This window comes from Miniopterus natalensis, chromosome 2 (assembly GCF_054644295.1).
Source record: "Miniopterus natalensis isolate mMinNat1 chromosome 2, mMinNat1.hap1, whole genome shotgun sequence".
Lineage (NCBI taxonomy): Eukaryota > Metazoa > Chordata > Mammalia > Chiroptera > Miniopteridae > Miniopterus > Miniopterus natalensis.
The window spans coordinates 133,129,157-133,149,986 of NC_142082.1; the positions used below are offsets into that span (position 1 = coordinate 133,129,157).

The 20,830-nt window shown below is 38.5% G+C and overlaps 1 protein-coding gene across 6 annotated transcripts in view; it reads right to left on the bottom strand.

Annotated features, from left to right (window-relative positions):
• Positions 1-15,350: 15,350 nt before the first annotated feature.
• Positions 15,351-20,830, bottom strand: part of MON2 (MON2 regulator of endosome-to-Golgi trafficking) — a 93,410-nt gene continuing 87,930 nt past the window's right edge. For all 6 annotated transcript variants that reach the window (XM_016224466.2, XM_016224465.2, XM_016224464.2 and 3 more), the window contains one exon: positions 15,351-19,973. In XM_016224466.2, the coding sequence (XP_016079952.2) occupies positions 19,810-19,973 (164 nt within the window). In that variant the 3' untranslated portion in view covers positions 15,351-19,809. The remainder of the gene's footprint in view (positions 19,974-20,830) is intronic.

Sequence of the window (20,830 nt, forward strand, 5' to 3'; positions counted from 1 at the left end):
CTGTATGAGCCCTGAGAAGCCCTGACTGGGAATCAAACCCACGACCCTGGAGCATTGGGAAGATGCTCCAATCAACCGAAGCTCCAATTGGCCAGGGCCTATTCCTTCATTTTTGTGACAGTGACAAGAATGAAAGAATTCTTATCATGTCTTTCTTACTGACCCCGATTATGATCATGATGAACACTGATTGCTTGGTGTTCTGCATCCCTGTGGCATGTTGCTGTATATACATCTACAAAGCACTTATTTTTTGTTTTCATTTCTTCATATACATGCCTATTTCCTCAAATAGAAAAGCTCCTATTCATCTTGATATCTAATAAATACACAGATTAACAATTGTTTAAAAAAATGTTTGAGTGAATGATCCCAGATCCTTTTCCCTTTTTCCTGAAAACCCACCCCTTTCCCAAAGTTCATCCAGGAGTGCAGCTCTGGTGTTCAAGGTGATCTCTTCTCGTTCCTACTCTTACGGCTTTTCTATTCACAGGGCTCCTAAAATCCTGAAAGAAGTCAGCCTGTACCCTCTCTAGAAATTTTATGGCCCCCATTTCATTATCATTTTCTTAGCACTTTAAAACTCCATCTACTCCCCAACATGATTTTCCACTTAGCCTAGCCTGACTGCATGCATTTCAGGGTCTTAACTCTTTCCAACAGTTTTGTTGTTTTTTCAATCCTCACCTGAGGGTATTTTTTCCACTGCTTTTCAGAGGGAATGGAAGGGAGGGAGGGAGAGAAGGAGGGAAGAAGAAAGAGGGGGGGGGGACATTGATGTGAGAAAGACATCTATTGGTTGCCTCCGGCACGCGCCGTTGGCTGGAACTGAACCCGGTACCCTTCAGTCGACTGGCAGACACTCTAACCACTGAGCCAAACTGGCCAGGGCCCACAACCACTTTTATACATCCAACTGACCATGACCTATAGAGAAGGGGAATATTATTTTTACCACAGTCATACAGAAACACATAAAAAACTATTCTATTAATTGATAAAAAAGAAAAAAAAGAGGGACATGATAAAGGAAAAAAGATGGATGTCAGATCAAAATGCCAAGAGGTCATTTTCAAACTTGCACAGTAACTTTTGCAATAATGTGTTTTTCTTGGGTGTGTGATTTCCTGGGAGTAGTGGAGGACCTTTCTGCTTCAACCCCTGTTTATGGTCTGACTTGACTGTTGGGGAATTCCTAATCTTGGAAATGGGGCTTTAATTCCCCAAAATAAAATGGTTACAAGAAACTCAATGACTACGGGAAGGGTCATAACATAGATTCAGGAAGAGTGTAAGGAATATTTAGTCAATTTAAGCATAATGAACTCCATAGGGTTCTTGGATAGTCATCAGAGGACTCTAAGGGTTGTAGCAGTTGTAACATCTATACAATAGTAATTATCCTAAGTATTCTGCTAAGATCTGAAGTCCCAGGGTTAAAATAGAAGATGCCCATGAATGTATCCTAGTAATCCCTGTGTGGTTTTGTGTGGGTTCTCACTCTGGGTCTCTCTCAATCACAGGATTCTTTTTTTCTCGTTTTGTTTGATTGTTGTTTGTTGTTTTTTAGTTTTTATTATGGACCATTCCAAGCATATACAAAAGAGAATACTATAGCGAATCTCCATCTACCCATCACCCAGGCTCAATACAAGGGCAGTCTTCTTTCCTGTACACTCCCTCAGGTGTACATGTCCCCTCAACCCTATGGATTATTTTGAAGCATGAAGCAAATTCTACACTTTCATTAATAAATTATATCCTTTCATTAATAAATTCTTTAGTTTTTTTTAAATAACCACAATATCATTATCAAAAATTAACAATTTTTTAACTTCAAATAGTCAGTATTTAAATTACTCCAGTGGTCTCATGTATTTTTGCAGTTGGTTATCATTAAATCAGGATCCAAACAAGTTCTGCACATTGCAATTGACTGCTAAGTCTCTTTAAGTCCATTTTGAGGAAATGACATATGCACCCCCATAAGCCCATGTTCATTGCAGCACTACTGACAATAGTCAAGATATGGAAACAACCTAAGTGTCTATCGATGAATGAATGGATTAAAAGGTGCCAATTATATACATATATATATTGGAATATTCAACCATAAAAAGGAATATCGCCATTTGTGACAACACAGGTGGACCTGAGGGCATTATGCTAAGTGAAATAAGGAAGAGAAAAACAAATACCCTATGATCTCACCTATGTGTGGAAGCTTAAAACAAAACACCAGAGCACAAAGATATAGAGAACAGACTGGTGGTTGCCAGACAGAGTTAGATAGGGGTGGGTGGGAGGGGTACAAAATGAGTGAAGGGGGTCAAAAGGTACATACTTCCAGTTATAAAATAAATAGGTCATGGGGATTTAAGGTGCAGTACATAGACTATAGTTAATAATACTGTATTGCATATTTAAAAGTTGCTAAGACAATCTTAAAAGCTTATCACAAGAAAACAATTTTTGTAACTATGTACAGTGACAGATGTTGACTAAACTTACTATGGTGATTTCACAATATATACAAATATCAAATCATTAAATTGTACAACTGAAATTAATATAATGTTATATGTCAGTTATACTTCAATTTTAAAATGAAAAGGCAGAACAGAATGGACTGATTATATAAGGTGATGCCTGAGCTAATAAGATGAAGGATAGACAAAAAAGAGAGTCACAATGCGGGAGCTAGTAAGAAAAAAGATATAAGACTGGAAATCTCTAGTGGTCCACTGGGTAATGATTTTAGCCCAGAACATCTTAGGTGCTCTCCAGAGAGGTGTCAGTTACGGGTATGAAGGAATCAGATGTTGACACCAGTCATATCTTCAAGTGGATTTGAAGATATGCTCCTTAATTCACAAAGGTTTTTGCTTAAACTATAAAGAAAAATGTCTGTGTGGATAGAGGGACTAGAAGAGAACCGTCAGCGTCAAGTACATAGAACCTTGTTATCCTCCACACCTCGCCTATTTAGGTTTTAGTGTGAGGTGACGTTAATAATTATGTATTTCCTATGTTGTATGTACACCTGACCCTTGAGCAAATGGGAGGTAGGGGCACTGACTCCCACACAGTCCAAAATCCATGTGTAACTTTTGACTCCCCCCAAATTTAACTGCAGTTGTCCCTTGATGTCTACAGATACCAAAATCTGCGGATGCCCAAGTCCCCTACATAAAAATGGCGAAGATCAGTGCATACAGTCTGCCCTGCCATCTGAGAATTCCCAGTGGTGGAGAGAAAGCAGTGTCTTCATCTACAGTTGGTTGAACCCACAGATGGAAACCTGGGAATACAGACCAATTGTATACTGAAAACAAAATCCATGTATAAGTGGACCCCATAGTTCAAACTCATGTTGTTCAACTGTATATTAAAGCCACAATGAATTACTACTAGAGCTGTAATTAAAATAAAATAAAATAAGTTTATTTTAATCTATAGGTTCCCCTTCTCTTTTTTTCTTGCATTTTTAAAGATCAGGTCATTTGTCCTTTGGAATTTTCCAGGGTGAATTTTGCTAATTGTACCCTGTGGTGATTTAATGTATTCCTCTTTATCCTAAATATCTTATAAACTGGTAGTCAGATCTAGAAGCTTGGGGAGTTCAATTATTTAAACTTTATGTTGTTCTGTACTTCCATTGTATCTCATGTCTAGTGTCTCTGTTTTTGTAACCTTAAGATTTATCAGTGGTTCCCAGCTGGGCGTGGCTCAGTGGTTGAACCTCGACCTAGGATCCAGGTGATCGGGGTTCGATTTCTGGTCAGGGCACATGCCTAGGTTGAGGGCTAGATCCCCGGTCAGGGGTGTGCAGGAGGGGGCTAATCAATGACTCTCTCATCATTGATGTTTCTGTCTCTCCTCCTTTCCTCTCTCTGAAATCAATAAAGATATATTTTTTTAAAAAAAAGATTTATCAGTGGGTTCAAGTGTTGTCAGACTGACCCATGCATGAAATAGCTCTCCATCAGCATTCCACTTAACAGTTTTAATAGCCAGGAGGAGGCCTAGCTTGATTATTTCATTAGCTGCTGCAAAATGTTAATGTCCTATTTCTATCATATCGTACTTTTAAGCTGGAATTACTCTATAATGAGAAAATCTCCCTCACAACTCTTTAGTTACCCTGAGGTAGTTTGTATAAAGCAGGATAAATACTTGATTCTCTCTTCTGAATTCAGTCCCAGCAAAGCTCATAATCAGTTCTCCATGGCTTTTACTGTCACAATAACCCAACACTTCTGCTCTAGGGAGGTGCCTTCTATGAGGCCAGCTCAACACCCTAGTCATGGGGAGTCTTCCTTCTTGAAACTCTTACAATGTTTAGAATGTACATCACAAAATGTAATGTCTGACTACCCTGTGAAGATATCTAAAGATTGTACACAGCCAGATGTCACATTTTATGATGCTCTACTGGGACTAAACTATTAGAACTTTTTAAATTTTTTATGCAGGTACAATTATAACAAAAATCAGTGGGAAAATGGCTTTTTCTAAAAACACAACCACAATACCACAGAGTGGTTCTGGAGCAAGGGCTCTAGAGTACGTGCCTGAGTGGAACTCAGGTTTGACCATGGATAGTGTTCAATACTTTTGTTATTATTAGACAAATGTGTTCCCTTTAGAATACACATCCCATTGAGGATGGAGATTTGTTCATTTTAGTCTATCATGTATCTCCTGGTATATAGCACATACTCAATATACGTGTTAGATAAATGAATGAATGGATTTATCTGGAACATATTTATTCTGTATGAGTTTCACTCACTAAAAAGGAAGTTAAAGGCAAATAGGATTCTTATTTTCAATAATTCACCTAAAGTCTTATTAAATGTTTTTTAATAGGTATATAAATGTTTTTTAAAAACAGGAAAATATATTTCCATTTTCCTATGTACTTGCTTTTAGAGGTTAGTCAGCTTTCTGCCACTTATTTGGGTAACACGAAGTCAGTGTTACTACTACAATTAGCCCATAGATATCCATTGCTTTTCTGTTTAATGAGGGCTTTAAAATATACTGTGTGCAGACTACTGAAATAGCAACCTCTGAATCTTAACTTTTTTGTTATATTCAATGTGGTATGAAACACACATAATTTAGATCATGTAATTGTAGTTTGTTACTCAACCAGAGAGCAGTTAATAAATTTTTCACTTCTAACAGAAAACACAGCATTATAAATGCATGATCTAAACTGCCAATGTTTGTGGACACATTTTAGCTCCTAATTTACTTGACTTTTCTGTGACATCTGACACTATGTGGCCTTCTGAGAAACTCTGACCTCCGTGATAAAACACCCTCAATTATATTATAATGGAATTAATGGAATTTGAAACCTGACTAAAAGCAAATGATGTATTTTCAGGAAGTGTTGTTTGAGGTTGGATAAGGAAAACTAGGAACTTGTCCTTTAAAATCAACACAAGACTATCTTATGTTTGTTCATAATTTAATATAATTAAAAGACAAAATTTGTACTGTTGGGTGTCAATGGTACAGCTTAAAAGGATCCCATTCACTTTAGTAGCCAGAAGCCTGTATAGGCACAATTACATCTGAATAAAATAGCTCTTTTAAAGGTGACTAAAATGAAAATTTAACTAAAATAACCTCTCAACTTGAGATATTCCATGTGGAATTAGTAGTATTTCTGTTAAACAAATTCAGATAACACCCTAGCATATCAGCTGCACATAAATTTAAAACGTAAGCCACCCAGAGTATCACTATCAACTACAATTGTATTGCTTATCTCCAAGATCTCAACTGCACTTTTAGAATGACTACAGGAGGCTACAAACGTAAGCAAGCAAGGTACCCCTCTAGGCTACATGATCTAAGTGCTCCATACTTCTCTCAGCTTTCACCCATTTTTTTTATGCCCACATTTTGATTATTAAGCATTTCATGTTACACCTTTTCTAACTATGTGTTCTTTTGGGGCAGTGACCTAGTCATACAATTACTGGTTTTCCCATGGGGCCTAACACTAATAATTTAAAAAAGAACACTTAATGAACTGCATTAAATAATCATTCAGGTAATTTTAACATTTTCCCCTTAATTATCTACATACCAATGGCACCTATAGCTTTTTAGATTTTATGACAATGGACAGAATGCTCTCGTGTATTTCTAATCTGTCCTAACTCATTTTTAAAACCTTTGATTTTTTAAATTATTTCAATTTTTTAAAAATATATCTTTATTGATTTCAGAGAGGGGGAGAGAGAGGGAAATGGAGACAGAAACATCAATGATGAGAGAATCATTGGTTAGCTGCCTCCCACCAGGGACTGAACCCACAGCCTGGGAACATGCCCTGACCAGGAATTGAACCCACAACCCTTTGGTGCACAGGACACTCAACCACCTGAGCCACACCGACCAGGGCTGTCCTCACTCACATTTGAAAACAATTGTCTTATTTTCCTTTTGTTGCACAAATTATAGAGGAGTATTCAGTGGGGGAAGTAATAGTACCTCCTTTGTCAGGTTTCTTTACTATGGCGTGAACAATTGGTGGAGAGAACCTATAGTTATGAAAAAATCTCAAAGCTTTCTTGGCCCTTGTTCCTATACACTGAAGAGCTCATCTTTGCTGTCAGGTTCCTCTGGCAATAATTCTTTTGGGGATACTCCCCAAAATACAGTATGTCCTGAGTGTACCCTTTCTAGTCAGTCTTGCCATCCTGCCAAAGTAATTTTATTTTTAAAAAGCTTATAAAGTTTTTATATATAAGATTAACAATCAGGAACTCTCACTTTGGGGGATTGTAGCAAAACTGTGTTCCCCGAGAATATTCTTCAGGTATCCTATACAGTAACATCTGTATTTCCAATAATTGAGGATAACATTAAAATGTCATTACCATAACCAGCTTTCCTTTTGTTTGGTACTTATTGAGGGCACCCAAAAAACTGCCCTATTCTTTCCCAGTTGACTTTTTGCTAATACAAATTACTTATAATGCTTAACAATAGGTCTTTAGCAAAAAAGTTGTGCCAAATAAATGTCAAAAGTACCAAGATTAGGAAGTTGTACTTACTGTCAACAGTAAAAATGTTCAGTAGGCAATTTTCACCCGTGCGTAATGTAAAAGTGAAAGGCTGATATATTTTTAAGATTGGAGATTAAAGCAGATATAGAACTATGGTACTAAAAACATGCTGGCTATGGCAGTGTTTTCTCTTGTAACTCGGCAAACAAGAGTAACATGGAAGTACCTTTACATCCAACAACTCAAAAATGTTCCTACTATGTGGCAATACAGTTTTGAATGAGATTTACTTTAAAAGCTGAGGAGAAACTCTGAGTACTGTATCTGTATATAATAGTTTCCTATCTACTTATCCACTGAAGTTCAGTAAGTTATTGGCAGAATCTGTAACACTTTAAGGTATAGATTAACAACTGCTGATCCTCTATAAAGGTGTTAAACAGTGTAGTGGAAAAAACAATGACCTCTGGTGGATGGGTATTAGCTTGATTGGCTCAATGTTTTGAAAAATGAAAGTTATTACAATTAGAATTTTATGATTATTTCCCATAAATCAAGATTTGAAATAGCACCAAGACTTTCATCATTTAAAAGAACTGGCACTTAATAAAGTTCTGAATTTACTTTGCTCTTTGATATCAGTAAAAGCAAGCTCAAAGAGCCAACATTCAAGTATTTACTGCATTTCAAGATTCAACATAAGCTTCTTCGCTGTCCTTCCCACAATGAGGCAGCTCCATCCAGATGAGATCAGACTGAGGCAGGTTATGGCTCAAAGCTAAACCAAACCAAATCAAGGCACACTTATTAGATCACTTCTGAATTACAGAATTATCAGACTCCCATTGAAGGGGACAGAAAAGATTCTGTTGGTTTTTAAAGTTTTTCTTATGTGTGCCTTCTTCTTAGGGAATTGCCTTTTTCAATTAAGCATTAAAAATTAAACCACAGAAAATGATTACATTACATTCAAAGCTAAATAGTCTGCACAAATCAAAACCAGGTCAGTTTAAAGAAAGTACTAAAATTTACAACTGATGTATCTCAGTGAAATTAAGTTTAAAAACTACAATTATCTTCTTTTTCACCCAAACTTCAGGATACTTAAAAACTTCGGGAGTAATTTCATTAGCTATCCAATTTAAGTTTCCTTTATAAAAATTGTATTTTACTATTTGGAATAGTGGTACATCAGGAATTAAAATGGGTGTTAATTGGACTTTAAACCCAAAATATACAGAAACCATACTTTTCACTCCTAACTAGTTCCTTTCCGCCCATACTAAAATGCAATGCAAAAATAAAATGGTATAAAAAGAAAGGCCAAAAGAACCCCCACCACACCATCAGAATTTAAGCCCCCAAAGTTAAAGAAAAAAAATACCACTCACAGCACTGTGGAAAGAATTTATTTGCCTCATTAAAGAAAATTTCAATAGTGCATTTAACTATAAATTCAATCTTCTCATTCAAGGAGTTGCAAAGTTTAAATCGAAACTTTCAATTGCTTTAGTTTTACATTTTTTAAACTCTTTAATTTACCGAGGGAACGTATCGAAAAGCCAGATTAAACGTGTTTTAAGGCATAAACTTCATAATTAACGGGTCTATTAGTCTGCTCCCCGTGCCAGTTCCGCAGGAGGGCAGTTCTCTCTACTCCGATCTACAGCTAAAGCATGAATAGGTACAAACTGAATCCAGCATCAACTACTGAAAGAGTTGAAATAGTTTAGGATGGAAAAGTTATGTCATTATCTTACACAATTTCACTCCAACAGTGAAAAGCGAACCCAAAGGATAGCTCCTCGCTCCCCCCCCCCTTTAAAAATATCCCGCGTCCCGGTCCACCCCTCTCCCCGCAATGCTTCCCTTCCTCCCTCCCTCCCCGAAAATGTGGAACTAACGGTTTCCGCGGCGGCCGAGCCGGCCGGGCGCCGGGGCTCCGCAGGCTGTCCCCGCGCCCCAGAAAACAAAGGGGATTCCCAGCCATTGTCCTCCGCGGCGCTGAGCATCACCAGCACTAGCAAGGCAGTAGCTTGCGCAGTTATCTCCACAGCGGGCAATGTCACAACCCGACCAACAGCACAAACTACTACCTCAGCCAGGGCCATGGTGTCGGGAGGCACCGCACCGGCTGGGGCGAGCGAAGCGTCTCCGGCGCGCCTCCGTCCTTCCTCCGCCGCCGACGTGGGCTGGGCGCCCCTGCCCTTCCCCGCGCCCGCCGGAGACCCCGCCCAGCGCCGCGCGGCTCGGCCGCCCGGGGCGCGCCCCGAGAGCTCCCGCGACCGCAGGCGGCGCCGGCGCTCGGCGCGGGCCCGACGGGGCTTCTCCGCGTAACCGGCCGCTCTGGAAACAGAGAAGGCGCGCCCGGGTCCTCGCGGAGGCGCCCCTCCGCTCCACTGCCCCGAGGGGAGCTCGTCCCCTGGGCCGCTCAGAAGCAGGAAACGGGCGGCCAAAGTGAACCCAGACGCCAACGGGATCCGACGGTCGCGAAGAGGCAGCGAGCGGCGTTCCCGCGCTTCGCCGGCAGCCCGCCAGGCGCTCCGGGCAGACCCCGCGGCGCTCCCGCCACGTCTCCGGGCTGCGCTGCCCGCGCCCCTCCCCGCCCGAGCCCACAGTGGGGGCTGGGCGGCGGCCGGGTCCCCACCGGCGCCTCGCTCCCCACGTCCGTCGCCGCCGCGCCGGCTCAGCACGGGTGAAGGCCCGGGGCGCTTCCCGCTGAGGTGGACACGGGTTCTGGCGCCGCGGTAAGAAACCAAAGCACAGCCAAGCAGTCCCCGGCCACACGTTCCCCGCGACCCTTCGGGTAATCCCGTGCACCTCTGCAGGAGGCGAGGGTAAAACAACAAAAAACTCGTAAAACTGAAAGCGAGCCGGCCGGCGGGTGGCGGCGGCGGCTCCGCGCGCGCGGACACCCGGCCCCTCTCGCGCTCCGCTGCTCCAGTGCGCCCGGACGAACCATAGAGATCCCTTAAGGAGGCTCGCGCGCTACTCCCGACACGTGACCGCCAGCCAGCCCCACCCCCGCGCCGCCATCTTACATCCGGGACAGAGGCGGCGTCCCTGTCCCCGCCTTGGCAAGCTTCGACGTGTCACTAGAAGTGAGCTCCAAAACGGGGGACCGCAAGGCTACGTTACCACAGCGCTGAGCCCGTAGGCCATGCCCCCCAATCCGCTTACCGGGACAAAGTGGGGCCCCAAACTTCTCCCGGTCATTGCCCGCAAAGAAAATGGCGGCACTTACCGCCGTCTAAGTGGACACGTTGTACACTGTCTGGGTTTAAAGTTTCCGGCACCGCCTTTCCTATCTGGCCAGGGCACAGCCATTTGCGCTCCGCCCCGCGGCGCGCCCGCGGCGCTACATTCCGCAGAAAAGCGGCGGGAAAGCCGCGGCGCAGCTCGCCCGCCTCAGTGCGCAGGCTCCCGGGCTTGAGGGTCGCCTTTTTTTTCTTAAAGGCCAAGTTTGGGAGGAGGCGGACTGTTCTGAGCCGCGTCTGCTCCAGCCCACGCAAGTTACTTTTTGCCTCCCAATTAGGGATTGTGGTCTTAAGTTAAATCATTTTAAAGAAAAAGTAACCGGGAGTTGTCAGATAAAATACAGAACGTCCAGTTAAGTTCCTATTTGAGATGAGGATTTTAGTATGTGTCCCCTGTACTAAAAAAAATAAAAATAAATCGCTCTCTGAACTTCACATTGAACTGGGTGTCCTGTATTTTCACCTGCTACATCAGCGCTCCTGTTAGTCCTCGCGCTCCTAAAAACCCAGCCTGCAGGTGACCAAAGGAAGGGATGAGGAACTGAAGGTGCAGGCTAGGATCTGGCAACAACGCATAAAGGGGCATCCATATTAACTCGTTTTGGGAACAGTAAGATTTTCCTCTTAAACCTGGGTAATATAATATTTAATAATAGATCATTTCGGCCAAGACACTCTTTGCAAATTGAAGATTACCTAACACACTTTTCGTTTCTATTCCATATAGTATCGGTGACGGGGCAGTTTCCTGAAGAACAAGTTTTCAAATTAAAAAGCATCCTGCCTAACATTTCAAAATAAGTATATAATATGCAAATTAAGAAAAAATACATGCCCACTGCAACATCTGTTATGCTTATTCGTATTTTAAAACAACTGTTTGAGGTAGTTTGCCTGGGATGGCCAATCTGAACTATTTCCCATTAATATTTGTGTGTGTGTGTATACAACACACTTGAAATTAAATGCTTTATTTCATGAAGCAAAACCTGACTGTGCATCATACAGAAGCTAAGCCAGTAGTCTGGTTATGGTTCACACCACCATGTCCTGATAAGCAATGACTGGGCTGCCAGGGCATCACCCCTCCTTGCTCCTTCACTGCACAGTAGACACTATCCTGCACCACAGCAAATGTCACTTGTGATAATGGTACAGATTTTCAAATGGTCTTTAAACAGATGTTTGGTGTACAGTATACAGATACATTCCAGCAATAAAGTTTCCAACGAAACTTAGTCATTAGACTACTTTAATTGTATAAGATTCATTTCCACAATTAACCTGATTTTGACATTGCTAACACCAGTGCACTCATCATCCAGATACTATGCACCCGTAATATCCAGAATCTAAGCATCCTTTCCAAATGTGACCACCTGCAGCTCATCAATCCTTCATGACCTCACAGCAGGAAAATTGCAGCAGCTTCCTATCATAGCTTTCCCTATTTATAGTTCCTCCACTCTGTCTTGCTTATAGCTGCAAGTTTATCTTCTTAGTTTCATAATTTACTCCTAAAAATAATCACTCCAAACTCTTGCCATCTCAAATCTAAACAATTCTGCTTGGCTTTCAAGGAATTTTATGAATGGGTCTCATTTCCTCACTGGCAACCTTGTTTCATACAACATACCAAAAATGCACTCAGTTTCCTCATATTTTAAATATATCTTGCTCACATTACTTGTCTTTACCTGCAATATCCTTTGGAATCATAAAAAAATCTACCTCGCCATCAGGGCCACTGTAAGTTCTCTCTCTACCACAGAGCCTTTTTTTCCATTTCTTTATTGATTTTCCTTCTTAATACATTAATAAAAACCTGAACCACAGACGACTAGGCTCAAGTTCTCTATTTTATGATCCCATATTAATCTGTACTTGCCACAGTACTCTGCACATTTGTTTAAGGTCTTATATTCCTGCAAAACTAAACTCCATGAGGACAGAGAGTAACCCAATGCCTAACACCTGATAGGAGCTAAAATGACATGAGTACTTAATTATATAAAATCTTATGTTTAGTGTTATTTTATGTGGTTCCTCAACTAACTATAAGCACCTGAGCACTCCTAATGACTTTTCTCACATACAATTATGAGTAGATAGTAGATTAACCTGCAGTGCTTGTCCAGTAAAAGGCAAAAAATATGTCCCTTTATGAGAAAGTATAGGATTTCTGCCCATTTTTGAATGATACATACCAAAAGTGTTTTACTTATGTAAAACCCACCTAGCAGTTACCATGGGCCAGGGACAGTGCTTTATAACACTGCTTTTTAAATCCTAATAAAGAACTCTATGAGTTAAACACAACTATTAACTCCATTTTACATGAGGAAACCAAAACAGGTTAACTAACTTGCTCAAGGTCACACATCTGGTAAATAAGCGAGCTAAGATTTAAACTTAGGAAGTCTGGCCCCAGACTGGACTCTTAAACACTATGCTATTTATTATGATGTAACAAACAAATCAATAAGCAATTTTAAACTCTTGGACCAATAATAAAAACCCAGTACAGCTCCAGAGGTCAGTCATTAGATAAATATTTTCTTCACAGTATTTGAAGTTCTTTGTTATGTTCCAGTGTATTTGTCTCAACATCTATTCATAGAAATAGTAGTTGTATAAAAAGTATTTTCACTTTATTTTAGTAAGACTTAGGTTTTAATGAAGTGAGAATCTTTTTTGTGAAACATGAAATTAGCACATTGTAGTGGAGAAAGTGTCTTTGGAAGCAAGACATGCTAATTCACAGACTTTAGCTGTGTGACTACACAGGTTACTTCAACTGCTAAGTCCTGACTTTCACCCTGTAAACTAAGTATGACTTTCTTGCAGGATTTCTACTAGCATTATTATTCCTTATAGGAATAATGTAGGTAAAGCCTTGGCTGACACGAGGTACTTAAGAAATGATTAAAATGAGAAATTAGAAAAACTGTAACTACACCTGACTCCTGTAAATATTTTGTAGGAATTTTTCAGTATCATACATTTATTACACAATTCAGGTTCTCAAAAAAGAAAATTTAGCCCTGTCCGGGTAGGTCAGTTGGTAGAACGTCATCCCAATATGCCAAAATTGTGAATTCAAGTCCCTGTCAGGGCACGTACAAGAATCAATCAATGAATGCATAAATAAGTGGAACAACAAATTGATGTTTCTCTCTTTCTCCCTTCCTCTCTCTAAAAAAAAAAAATATTTAAACTATTTTTCTTTGAGAGGTAGAGGAATAGTCTAGCATTGCTATAAACAGGCAGTCTCAAAATTAGTCTCACTAAATTAAAAATACATAGGAATGCTTATAAAACAAGAAATGATTATAAGAGTCTAATCCACTTGAGGATTGTTTTCTAGCTGACCTAGAATTTTTTTTTAAGTTCAACATTTTATGACCTAGAATTTTTACAAAAAGTTCTAAATCTGCTTTCCAAACTGCTGAGATAGATATTTCATCACATCCTTCTGTGTATTTTTATTTTTTTCATTTTATACATTAATAGTTCCAACAAAGCTCTCAAAGACACACCTTCCTTATTCTATTTCATAAAAGTTTTCCCCAATTGACAGCATATGTAAGCCATCCTAAACAGATTTGAGTGATTACTTATGAAGTCTGTTGAGCAGATTCAGTGGCGCGGGGTGTAACTGATGTGCTGAACCTAGTGGGGATGAGAAAGCAAACACAAAGTATATTAAAGAAAAACTGAGTTATTTATCATATCTGGAAGTAAATTCTCAAAGTGGTTATAATTTTAAGTTATACTGAGAAAACTAGCACTGCTAGAACATAATTAAAAACCTCGAGTCATGCTGAGTGGTAGCTGTAAAGCAATTTAAGGATCTATACAATCACAGCTGTAACTATGCAATTTTTGTGAAAAATCTATCCTAGGCCACGAAGAAAATCTGGGTTTGAGGCCAAGAGACTTTTATGATTATAATATGTAACTGATACATCTCAACATAAAAATTGCAAGGAGAAAGTGTAACAACAGCAGTATTACTTTCAAGAACTGCACTGGGAGCTAAAAAAGAAACTCACCAAATTAGATAAATATATCCAGTCTGACATAAACATCATATGGATAACAGCCTTAAGAGATAGGAGTTGTAATATGTTAAAATTATGACACAGAAGTAGTAAAAGCTGGAAAGCAAATGCAATTTACACAGTTGGGTCTAAAGCCTAATGTTTTGTTTTATTTTTCTAAATAAAAAGAATAAGATTATAATATTACAGCTTTGGAATTTTTCTCATACCTAGTAAACTTCATAGAAAGCATCAGTTGTTATATTGCAGTCGTTTACCAAATAATGGCCTGGTTTTGATCCTTCCTGCTTGCACTATTTATTGAATGTTGTTTAAAATAAAACAATGTAACTAAATGTGCAGCAGCTGAAAATGGTATCAAAACTCAAGGGTACAATAATTTTCGTTTTCTTATCCCACAGTGTAATTAGGAATGTTTCAGCTGACCTTTGTATCACTGTCAGTACCAAGCACATGGTTACTACATACACCCTGGAAAGATCTGGAGAGCGTACTGTAACTTTCTAGGTCTTCTATGAAAAGAATACTGCTTTGTAACAGAAAACCAGAAACAGCTGAAATACATGGGCAATATGCTGTGTCACATCCTCCTACTTAGATATCATAAATCTAAAATAACTCAAAGCGTCTGCCTCCAAAAACAAACAAGATACAAAAAACTTAATGAAAACTGATTTCCCTTTTGAGAAAAGTGCTCATGATCTCTCTATCCACCTAACAGAAAAGACACAATTACTCCAAGTTTAGCTGCTGAATTCATTTTTATAGCAATGCCATTTGGTGAGCGTCCTCGATGCTGAATCCTGTGGATTCAGATAGTAGGAGCTCTAGTCACAAATTACTTTAACTCAGCCCTGGCCATTGTGGCTCAGTTGGTTGGGCAACGTCCTCTACACTGAAGGGTTGCCAGTGGGCTCTATCCCCAGTAGGGGCATGCAGAAGGCAGCCAATCAATGTTTTGAATGGATGTTTCTCTCCTTCTTCCTCTCCCTTCCCCCCACTCTCTAAAATTCAACAGAAAGAATCTTTTAAAAATTACTTTAACTTGTTCAGCTATTTTGAAATAGAAGGGAAACCAGTTTTGCAAAAAAGCAACAGTGGCTCAAGTAGAAGGTATTTTCTAGAGTCTCACACACTAGCAACACAATTGTCAGTGGTTCTACCACTAACAAGTGGTATCTCTTGAATAAGGTACAGGTGAAATTAGAGGAAGAGCTGGAAGAGACTAGGGAGGGAATGAAAGATGAATGAAAGGAGAAAAAGAAACATTGGGGGGAAAGTATAAGAAAGATAAGATAAACATAGAATTTTTTTTTTTTTAAGAAAGAGAGCCCTGCCAGACAGGCGTGGCTCAGTAGTTGAGCATCCACCTAACATCCAGGAGGTTGCGGTTTGATTCTGGGTCAGGGCACATGCCCGGGTTGCAGGCTCGATCCCCAGTCGGGGGAGTGCAGGAGGCAGCCAATCAATGACTCTCTCTGTCTCTCTCTCTCTGAAATCAATAAACACATATTAAAATAAATAAATAAAAACAAAAACAGCCAACACTCCCAGTGCATTCAAAATTACTAGAAATGTAAGAAATTGATATTTAACTCCTCTGAAAGTTTTTATACAAATTAAGATATAAATACATAATTTTCTTTCCCAATCTAAAAATACTTTTCATCCAAACCGAAAGCACTAACTAGTCTACTTGCCAGAGATACAAAAATTTTAATTCAAGTGATTCTGAAGTATTAAAAACTGCTTTCTCATAATATATAAATTGGTAACACACCATGTGCTATGAACTCCCACTCATTCATTCTATGAATGGCAATTTATTTTTAAAAAAGCAGAATTCACTCTAATAATGTAGATAAATGCAACCCAACACAGCATAGTGAAAAGGTGCCACTTTGCACAAGATCAGCATTAACTGCCAAAATGCCAAACCTATTAAGTAGAAATCTAAAGAATATACTAGGCTGCTGGCAATGCTTTCAGGAGACCATCTTTGTCCATATCGATGGTAGTTTTCTATAAAAAAACAAACGGGCCCGACCGGGCGTGGCTCAGTGGTTGAGCGTCGACCTAGGATCCAGGCGATCAGGGTTCGATTCCCTGTCGGGGCACATGCCCGGGTTGCGGGCTGCAGCCAATCAATGACTCTCTCGTCATTGATGTTTCTATCTCTCTCTCTCCCTCTCCTTTCCTCTCTCTGAGATCAATAAAGATATATTTAAAAAAAAAAACACAAAAAAAAACACGAAAATTCACAATATTCTTAGCCTGGACATTGATTCATCCCAGGGGCTTCTACATCTCCACTATTAATTTAATGAATGTAGCAAGAGTTGAACCAATAATCATATAGGGGAAAAACAGGTGAGAAACAATATAGCTGTTAATAAAATAAAACTAAAATTGAAAGCAAGTGAAAAGTGGTTCTAAGGCATTTTTTGTGCATTTTCTTTTTCTTTTGGTACCTAACAGGCTCCTAATAAGTAAACGTTACAAATGTATACAGTAAAACTAACAAAACTTTAACACTAGTTATAAAGAAGTACTACATAAGCCCTGCCGGCGTGGCTCAGCAGTTGAGCATTGACCTAGGATCCAGGAGATTGAGGTTCAATTCCCAGTCAGGGCACATGCCCGGGTTGCGGGCTCAAACCCCAGTGGGGAGCTTTCGGGAGGCAGCTGATCAATAGCTCTCTCATCATTGATGTTTCTCTCTCTCTCTCCATTCCTCTCTCTAAAGTCAATAAAAATATATATATTTTAAAAAGTACTAAATAAGACACTACAAAATGACCTATTCTCTTCCTTTTGGACAGTGGCAGCATTATAGGAAACTAAAAAGTAAGTTATTCCAAGTTAAAATTAGTCTGTTTCCTTTATAATGGAAAAAAGTCAGAAAAGGATTTTAATCCAATTATTGGCAGGTGTCTGTTGTCCAGCAATCTATATATAAGATAGGCACTGTCAGTGACAAAAAGTGATTATGTGTTGCTTAAAACTCATTATAATTATAATATGTATCCCCAAGGACATTATTACTACTGTTTCACGGACTAACCAAAGTGATCTTAGCTTTGGCAGCTTCCCTTTGAATCTCCTAGCAGTAGTAATCTCATGTAGCCCAGTTCTTCTAGTCACTAAAGAAGTCAATTCGCATCAACAAGACAAGAGCACTGTGTTAACCTCCGAGGGATCAGGATATTTTAGAAAATGTAGCCTAGAAGAATGCTTGTCAAGGGAATGAATTACAAGTAGTGACTCCTGGGGGTGGTGAGAGATACTCTGGAAGGAAAACCTGTCAAATTATACCACCAAGCGAGTGGCTCACTTTGCTTGTCATAAGACTGCCACTGATTACTATGTTATATGGTATTTACACATTCACCAAATTTATGTTTTGATCTGTACGGTATGATCCTGGTATTGAAAGCTAATACAGTATTAATAAAACCACTCAGTTTATATAAATATATGTACACACCTTTGACTCATATTTAACTTTCACTAGAAAATACCTCTAATTGCAATTGATCTATTACTTCTCAAGAGAATAGATGTGTTTTTACTTCATGTAAATTCATGGGAATATTTTTAACATGTTACTGAACTGGTATACTACCCTTGTTGTTCTATTTCAATGCTTTATCAGGGATATGCAGATTTTTCTAATCTCCAATTCAGTATATCCAAATATAGGAAGTAAACTAAATACACAGCTTGAGCAATTATTTTTTTTACAACTTTAAGGAAACTGCTGAAGATAGAATCTAGGAAATGCCACATCTTACCTTAATTTTATGTGAAATTATAAAATATAAATTCATTAATTCATGTAAAAAGATACTATCCCCTCAAAGAAAAAAGATCCAACCCATGTTTACAGATTAATAGTGCAAATTAATAATTTCACAATTATAATAGCCTCACAATTTTATCTCACTCATTACTTAATTCTAATATCTTCTCATTTTATAAATATTCTGGAGAGGCTGAAACTTATGAATTCTATTAAAATTAAAGGCCTTCGAATGCACTAAAATAATACTGAGACCATTATGATTTCTTATGAAAAATAATTGTTTTAAACATCCTTGAGTCTTCACATAAATGATTATGAACTTTAACTCAGAATAAAAATCTAATAGCATAACACATAAAATAATAAATACAGTGAGCTCAGTCAGTGTCTTAGGGAACAGCTAAGTTAATGTACTCAGGAGCACTTCTTCAAAAGGAAAGTCAAACAAAACTAGCACTTTTCTCTATGATAGGAAGTCTACTGTACTTCTAAATGCTTTTCTATCTCCAAAAATACACTTCTCATTGTTACAGAATACACACACATTTTATATTTGTGGGTTGGCATAGTTATCTTTTTTCTTGAGAAGACATCACAAAACGAAGCGCTGAAACGAACAAAACCTTACAGGCAAAATCTTAGGAAATTTGAAATCACTTTGCCTGGGTAATAATTCAAAGGCAGTGATAAATGTTTTAGTTAGTGGGGGGAAAAATCAGTAGAAATATAAAATAGCAGTCTTTAAAATCCAGACAGCAGATATAAAAACAGACAGACTTATGTGAAAGCTGGGTAAGTTATTTAAAGAAATGAGGTATGATGCTAGAATATATCTCAATGTATTAAGTTAATAGCCTGTACTTCAAAGTTGCAAAATCAGCAAATCATAAACTATTTGCTGCTGTGTTCACATGACCTTTCTGATCAGACATTTAATAGTCACTAGCAACTAAATTTAAAATAATGATTAAGCTAACTATATGGTTATATAGTGAGCGTATCTGCCGCTTAAGAAGGCAAACTATAAGTGAAAATGTAAGCAAACAATTTTATATTAATAATAAATACAGCATCAAGCATTTAACATTATCAGTGTTTTAAAATTTTAAACAATAAATGCAACTATTTTATACAGAACTGTTACCATTTATTATACACAAGAGTATATCAGTTCCTTTTGTTTACAAAGGCTGGTTATAGATCATATGGAATGTTACAGTACCCTCTTGCATAAAATTTTAGTACACTTCTGTACTGGAAAAAGGACACCAAACACCAGCCTATAAATCTGTCTGAAAGAAATATCTTTTCTTTCTTTTTAAAAATTACATCATTAACACATACACCACAAACTGTACATAAGCTCACTTTTAAATCACCAGTTGAAGATGTGGTAGCAGGTATGCTGCAGTATTAAAGATCCCTCTCATCAGTGTAATTCGTTAAAGGCCTGCACTGGTGCTCACCCAGGGCCTTGGCTGACAGGTAAGCTTGTGAAATGAACTACTGAACTCAGGTAAGTACAACTGAAAGAAGGCCAACAACAGCTGCCAAGAATTATTTGTAGTAAGAAATGTCTTCCAACAGAAGACTCGCTGAGGAGCAAACATTCTTTAGATATCTTTCTTCTTTAAATTTATTGTAGCTGGTCAAGATTCTCCATTTTGAACTTTGGATGCTGGTGGCTGCATGAAATCCTTAAAGGGAACTAGTGCCTCTTTAAGTGCAGAGCAGACTTCTGAAGATGAGCAGGTGATGCATTCTACTAAGGTTGGATATAAGGCAATTACTTGTGCCCAGGTATTTCCATCAACTGAAATGCAAAAAGTATAAAACCTCAAAAAAGGGTAGATTTCAAGAGCAGAGGTCATCCAGTTAACATAAACACAATCATTTAAATACAATGCAAAGAAATTCCATAATCTTTTTTTAATCTTTGGATGATTTCCTGCAATATTTAATAAGGTGTGAGGGAAAAATATATGGTCAGTGTGTAGAGTCATCAATACCAACAAATTTAATAAAGTAAATTTTAAATGAGACTGCAATTTGTGAAGGCCTGGGAAGCTAACTCAGGTAACTTAGAATACTTTAAAACCTTAGTCACGGTCAATATAATTGCCAGAGAATATAGTGTTCATTTCAAAAACAATTAGAAAACAGTTTAATTTTTATGCAGTTGTGTGCTAAAAATATAAATATATTAAATGATTTTCTCAGTAATGTCCTTGATATTGATTTTAATTCTAAACAACCCCACACAGATTTATTCTTGTACTGTTTGATAATCTTTCATGTATATCATTAGATTTAAACTGTAGTGGTGAGGGACTATCATGAACAACTAGTACAGCTGAAAGATATTTAGTGAACGGACAAAAGTGTTATATCCCAATTAGTTTGTAATTTCCTTGTATTTTGAGATCACACATTGCATTTCTTATTTTCCTACAAGTACTGTGCATACTGTTAAGAGTGTAATACACAATAAAACCTGATAGACTTTTCTTAGACAGTAACATACATGACACCAAAACAACTCTCAAGTCTGGGCAGCAAGATGGTATAAGAGAAAGAATACAATACTACGCTTAAGGAGTTCTGACTTTATTTTTCACTTCAGGTTACCGAGTGCCTAAAAACCTTTCTGAAATAAAGCATTGCTGGATA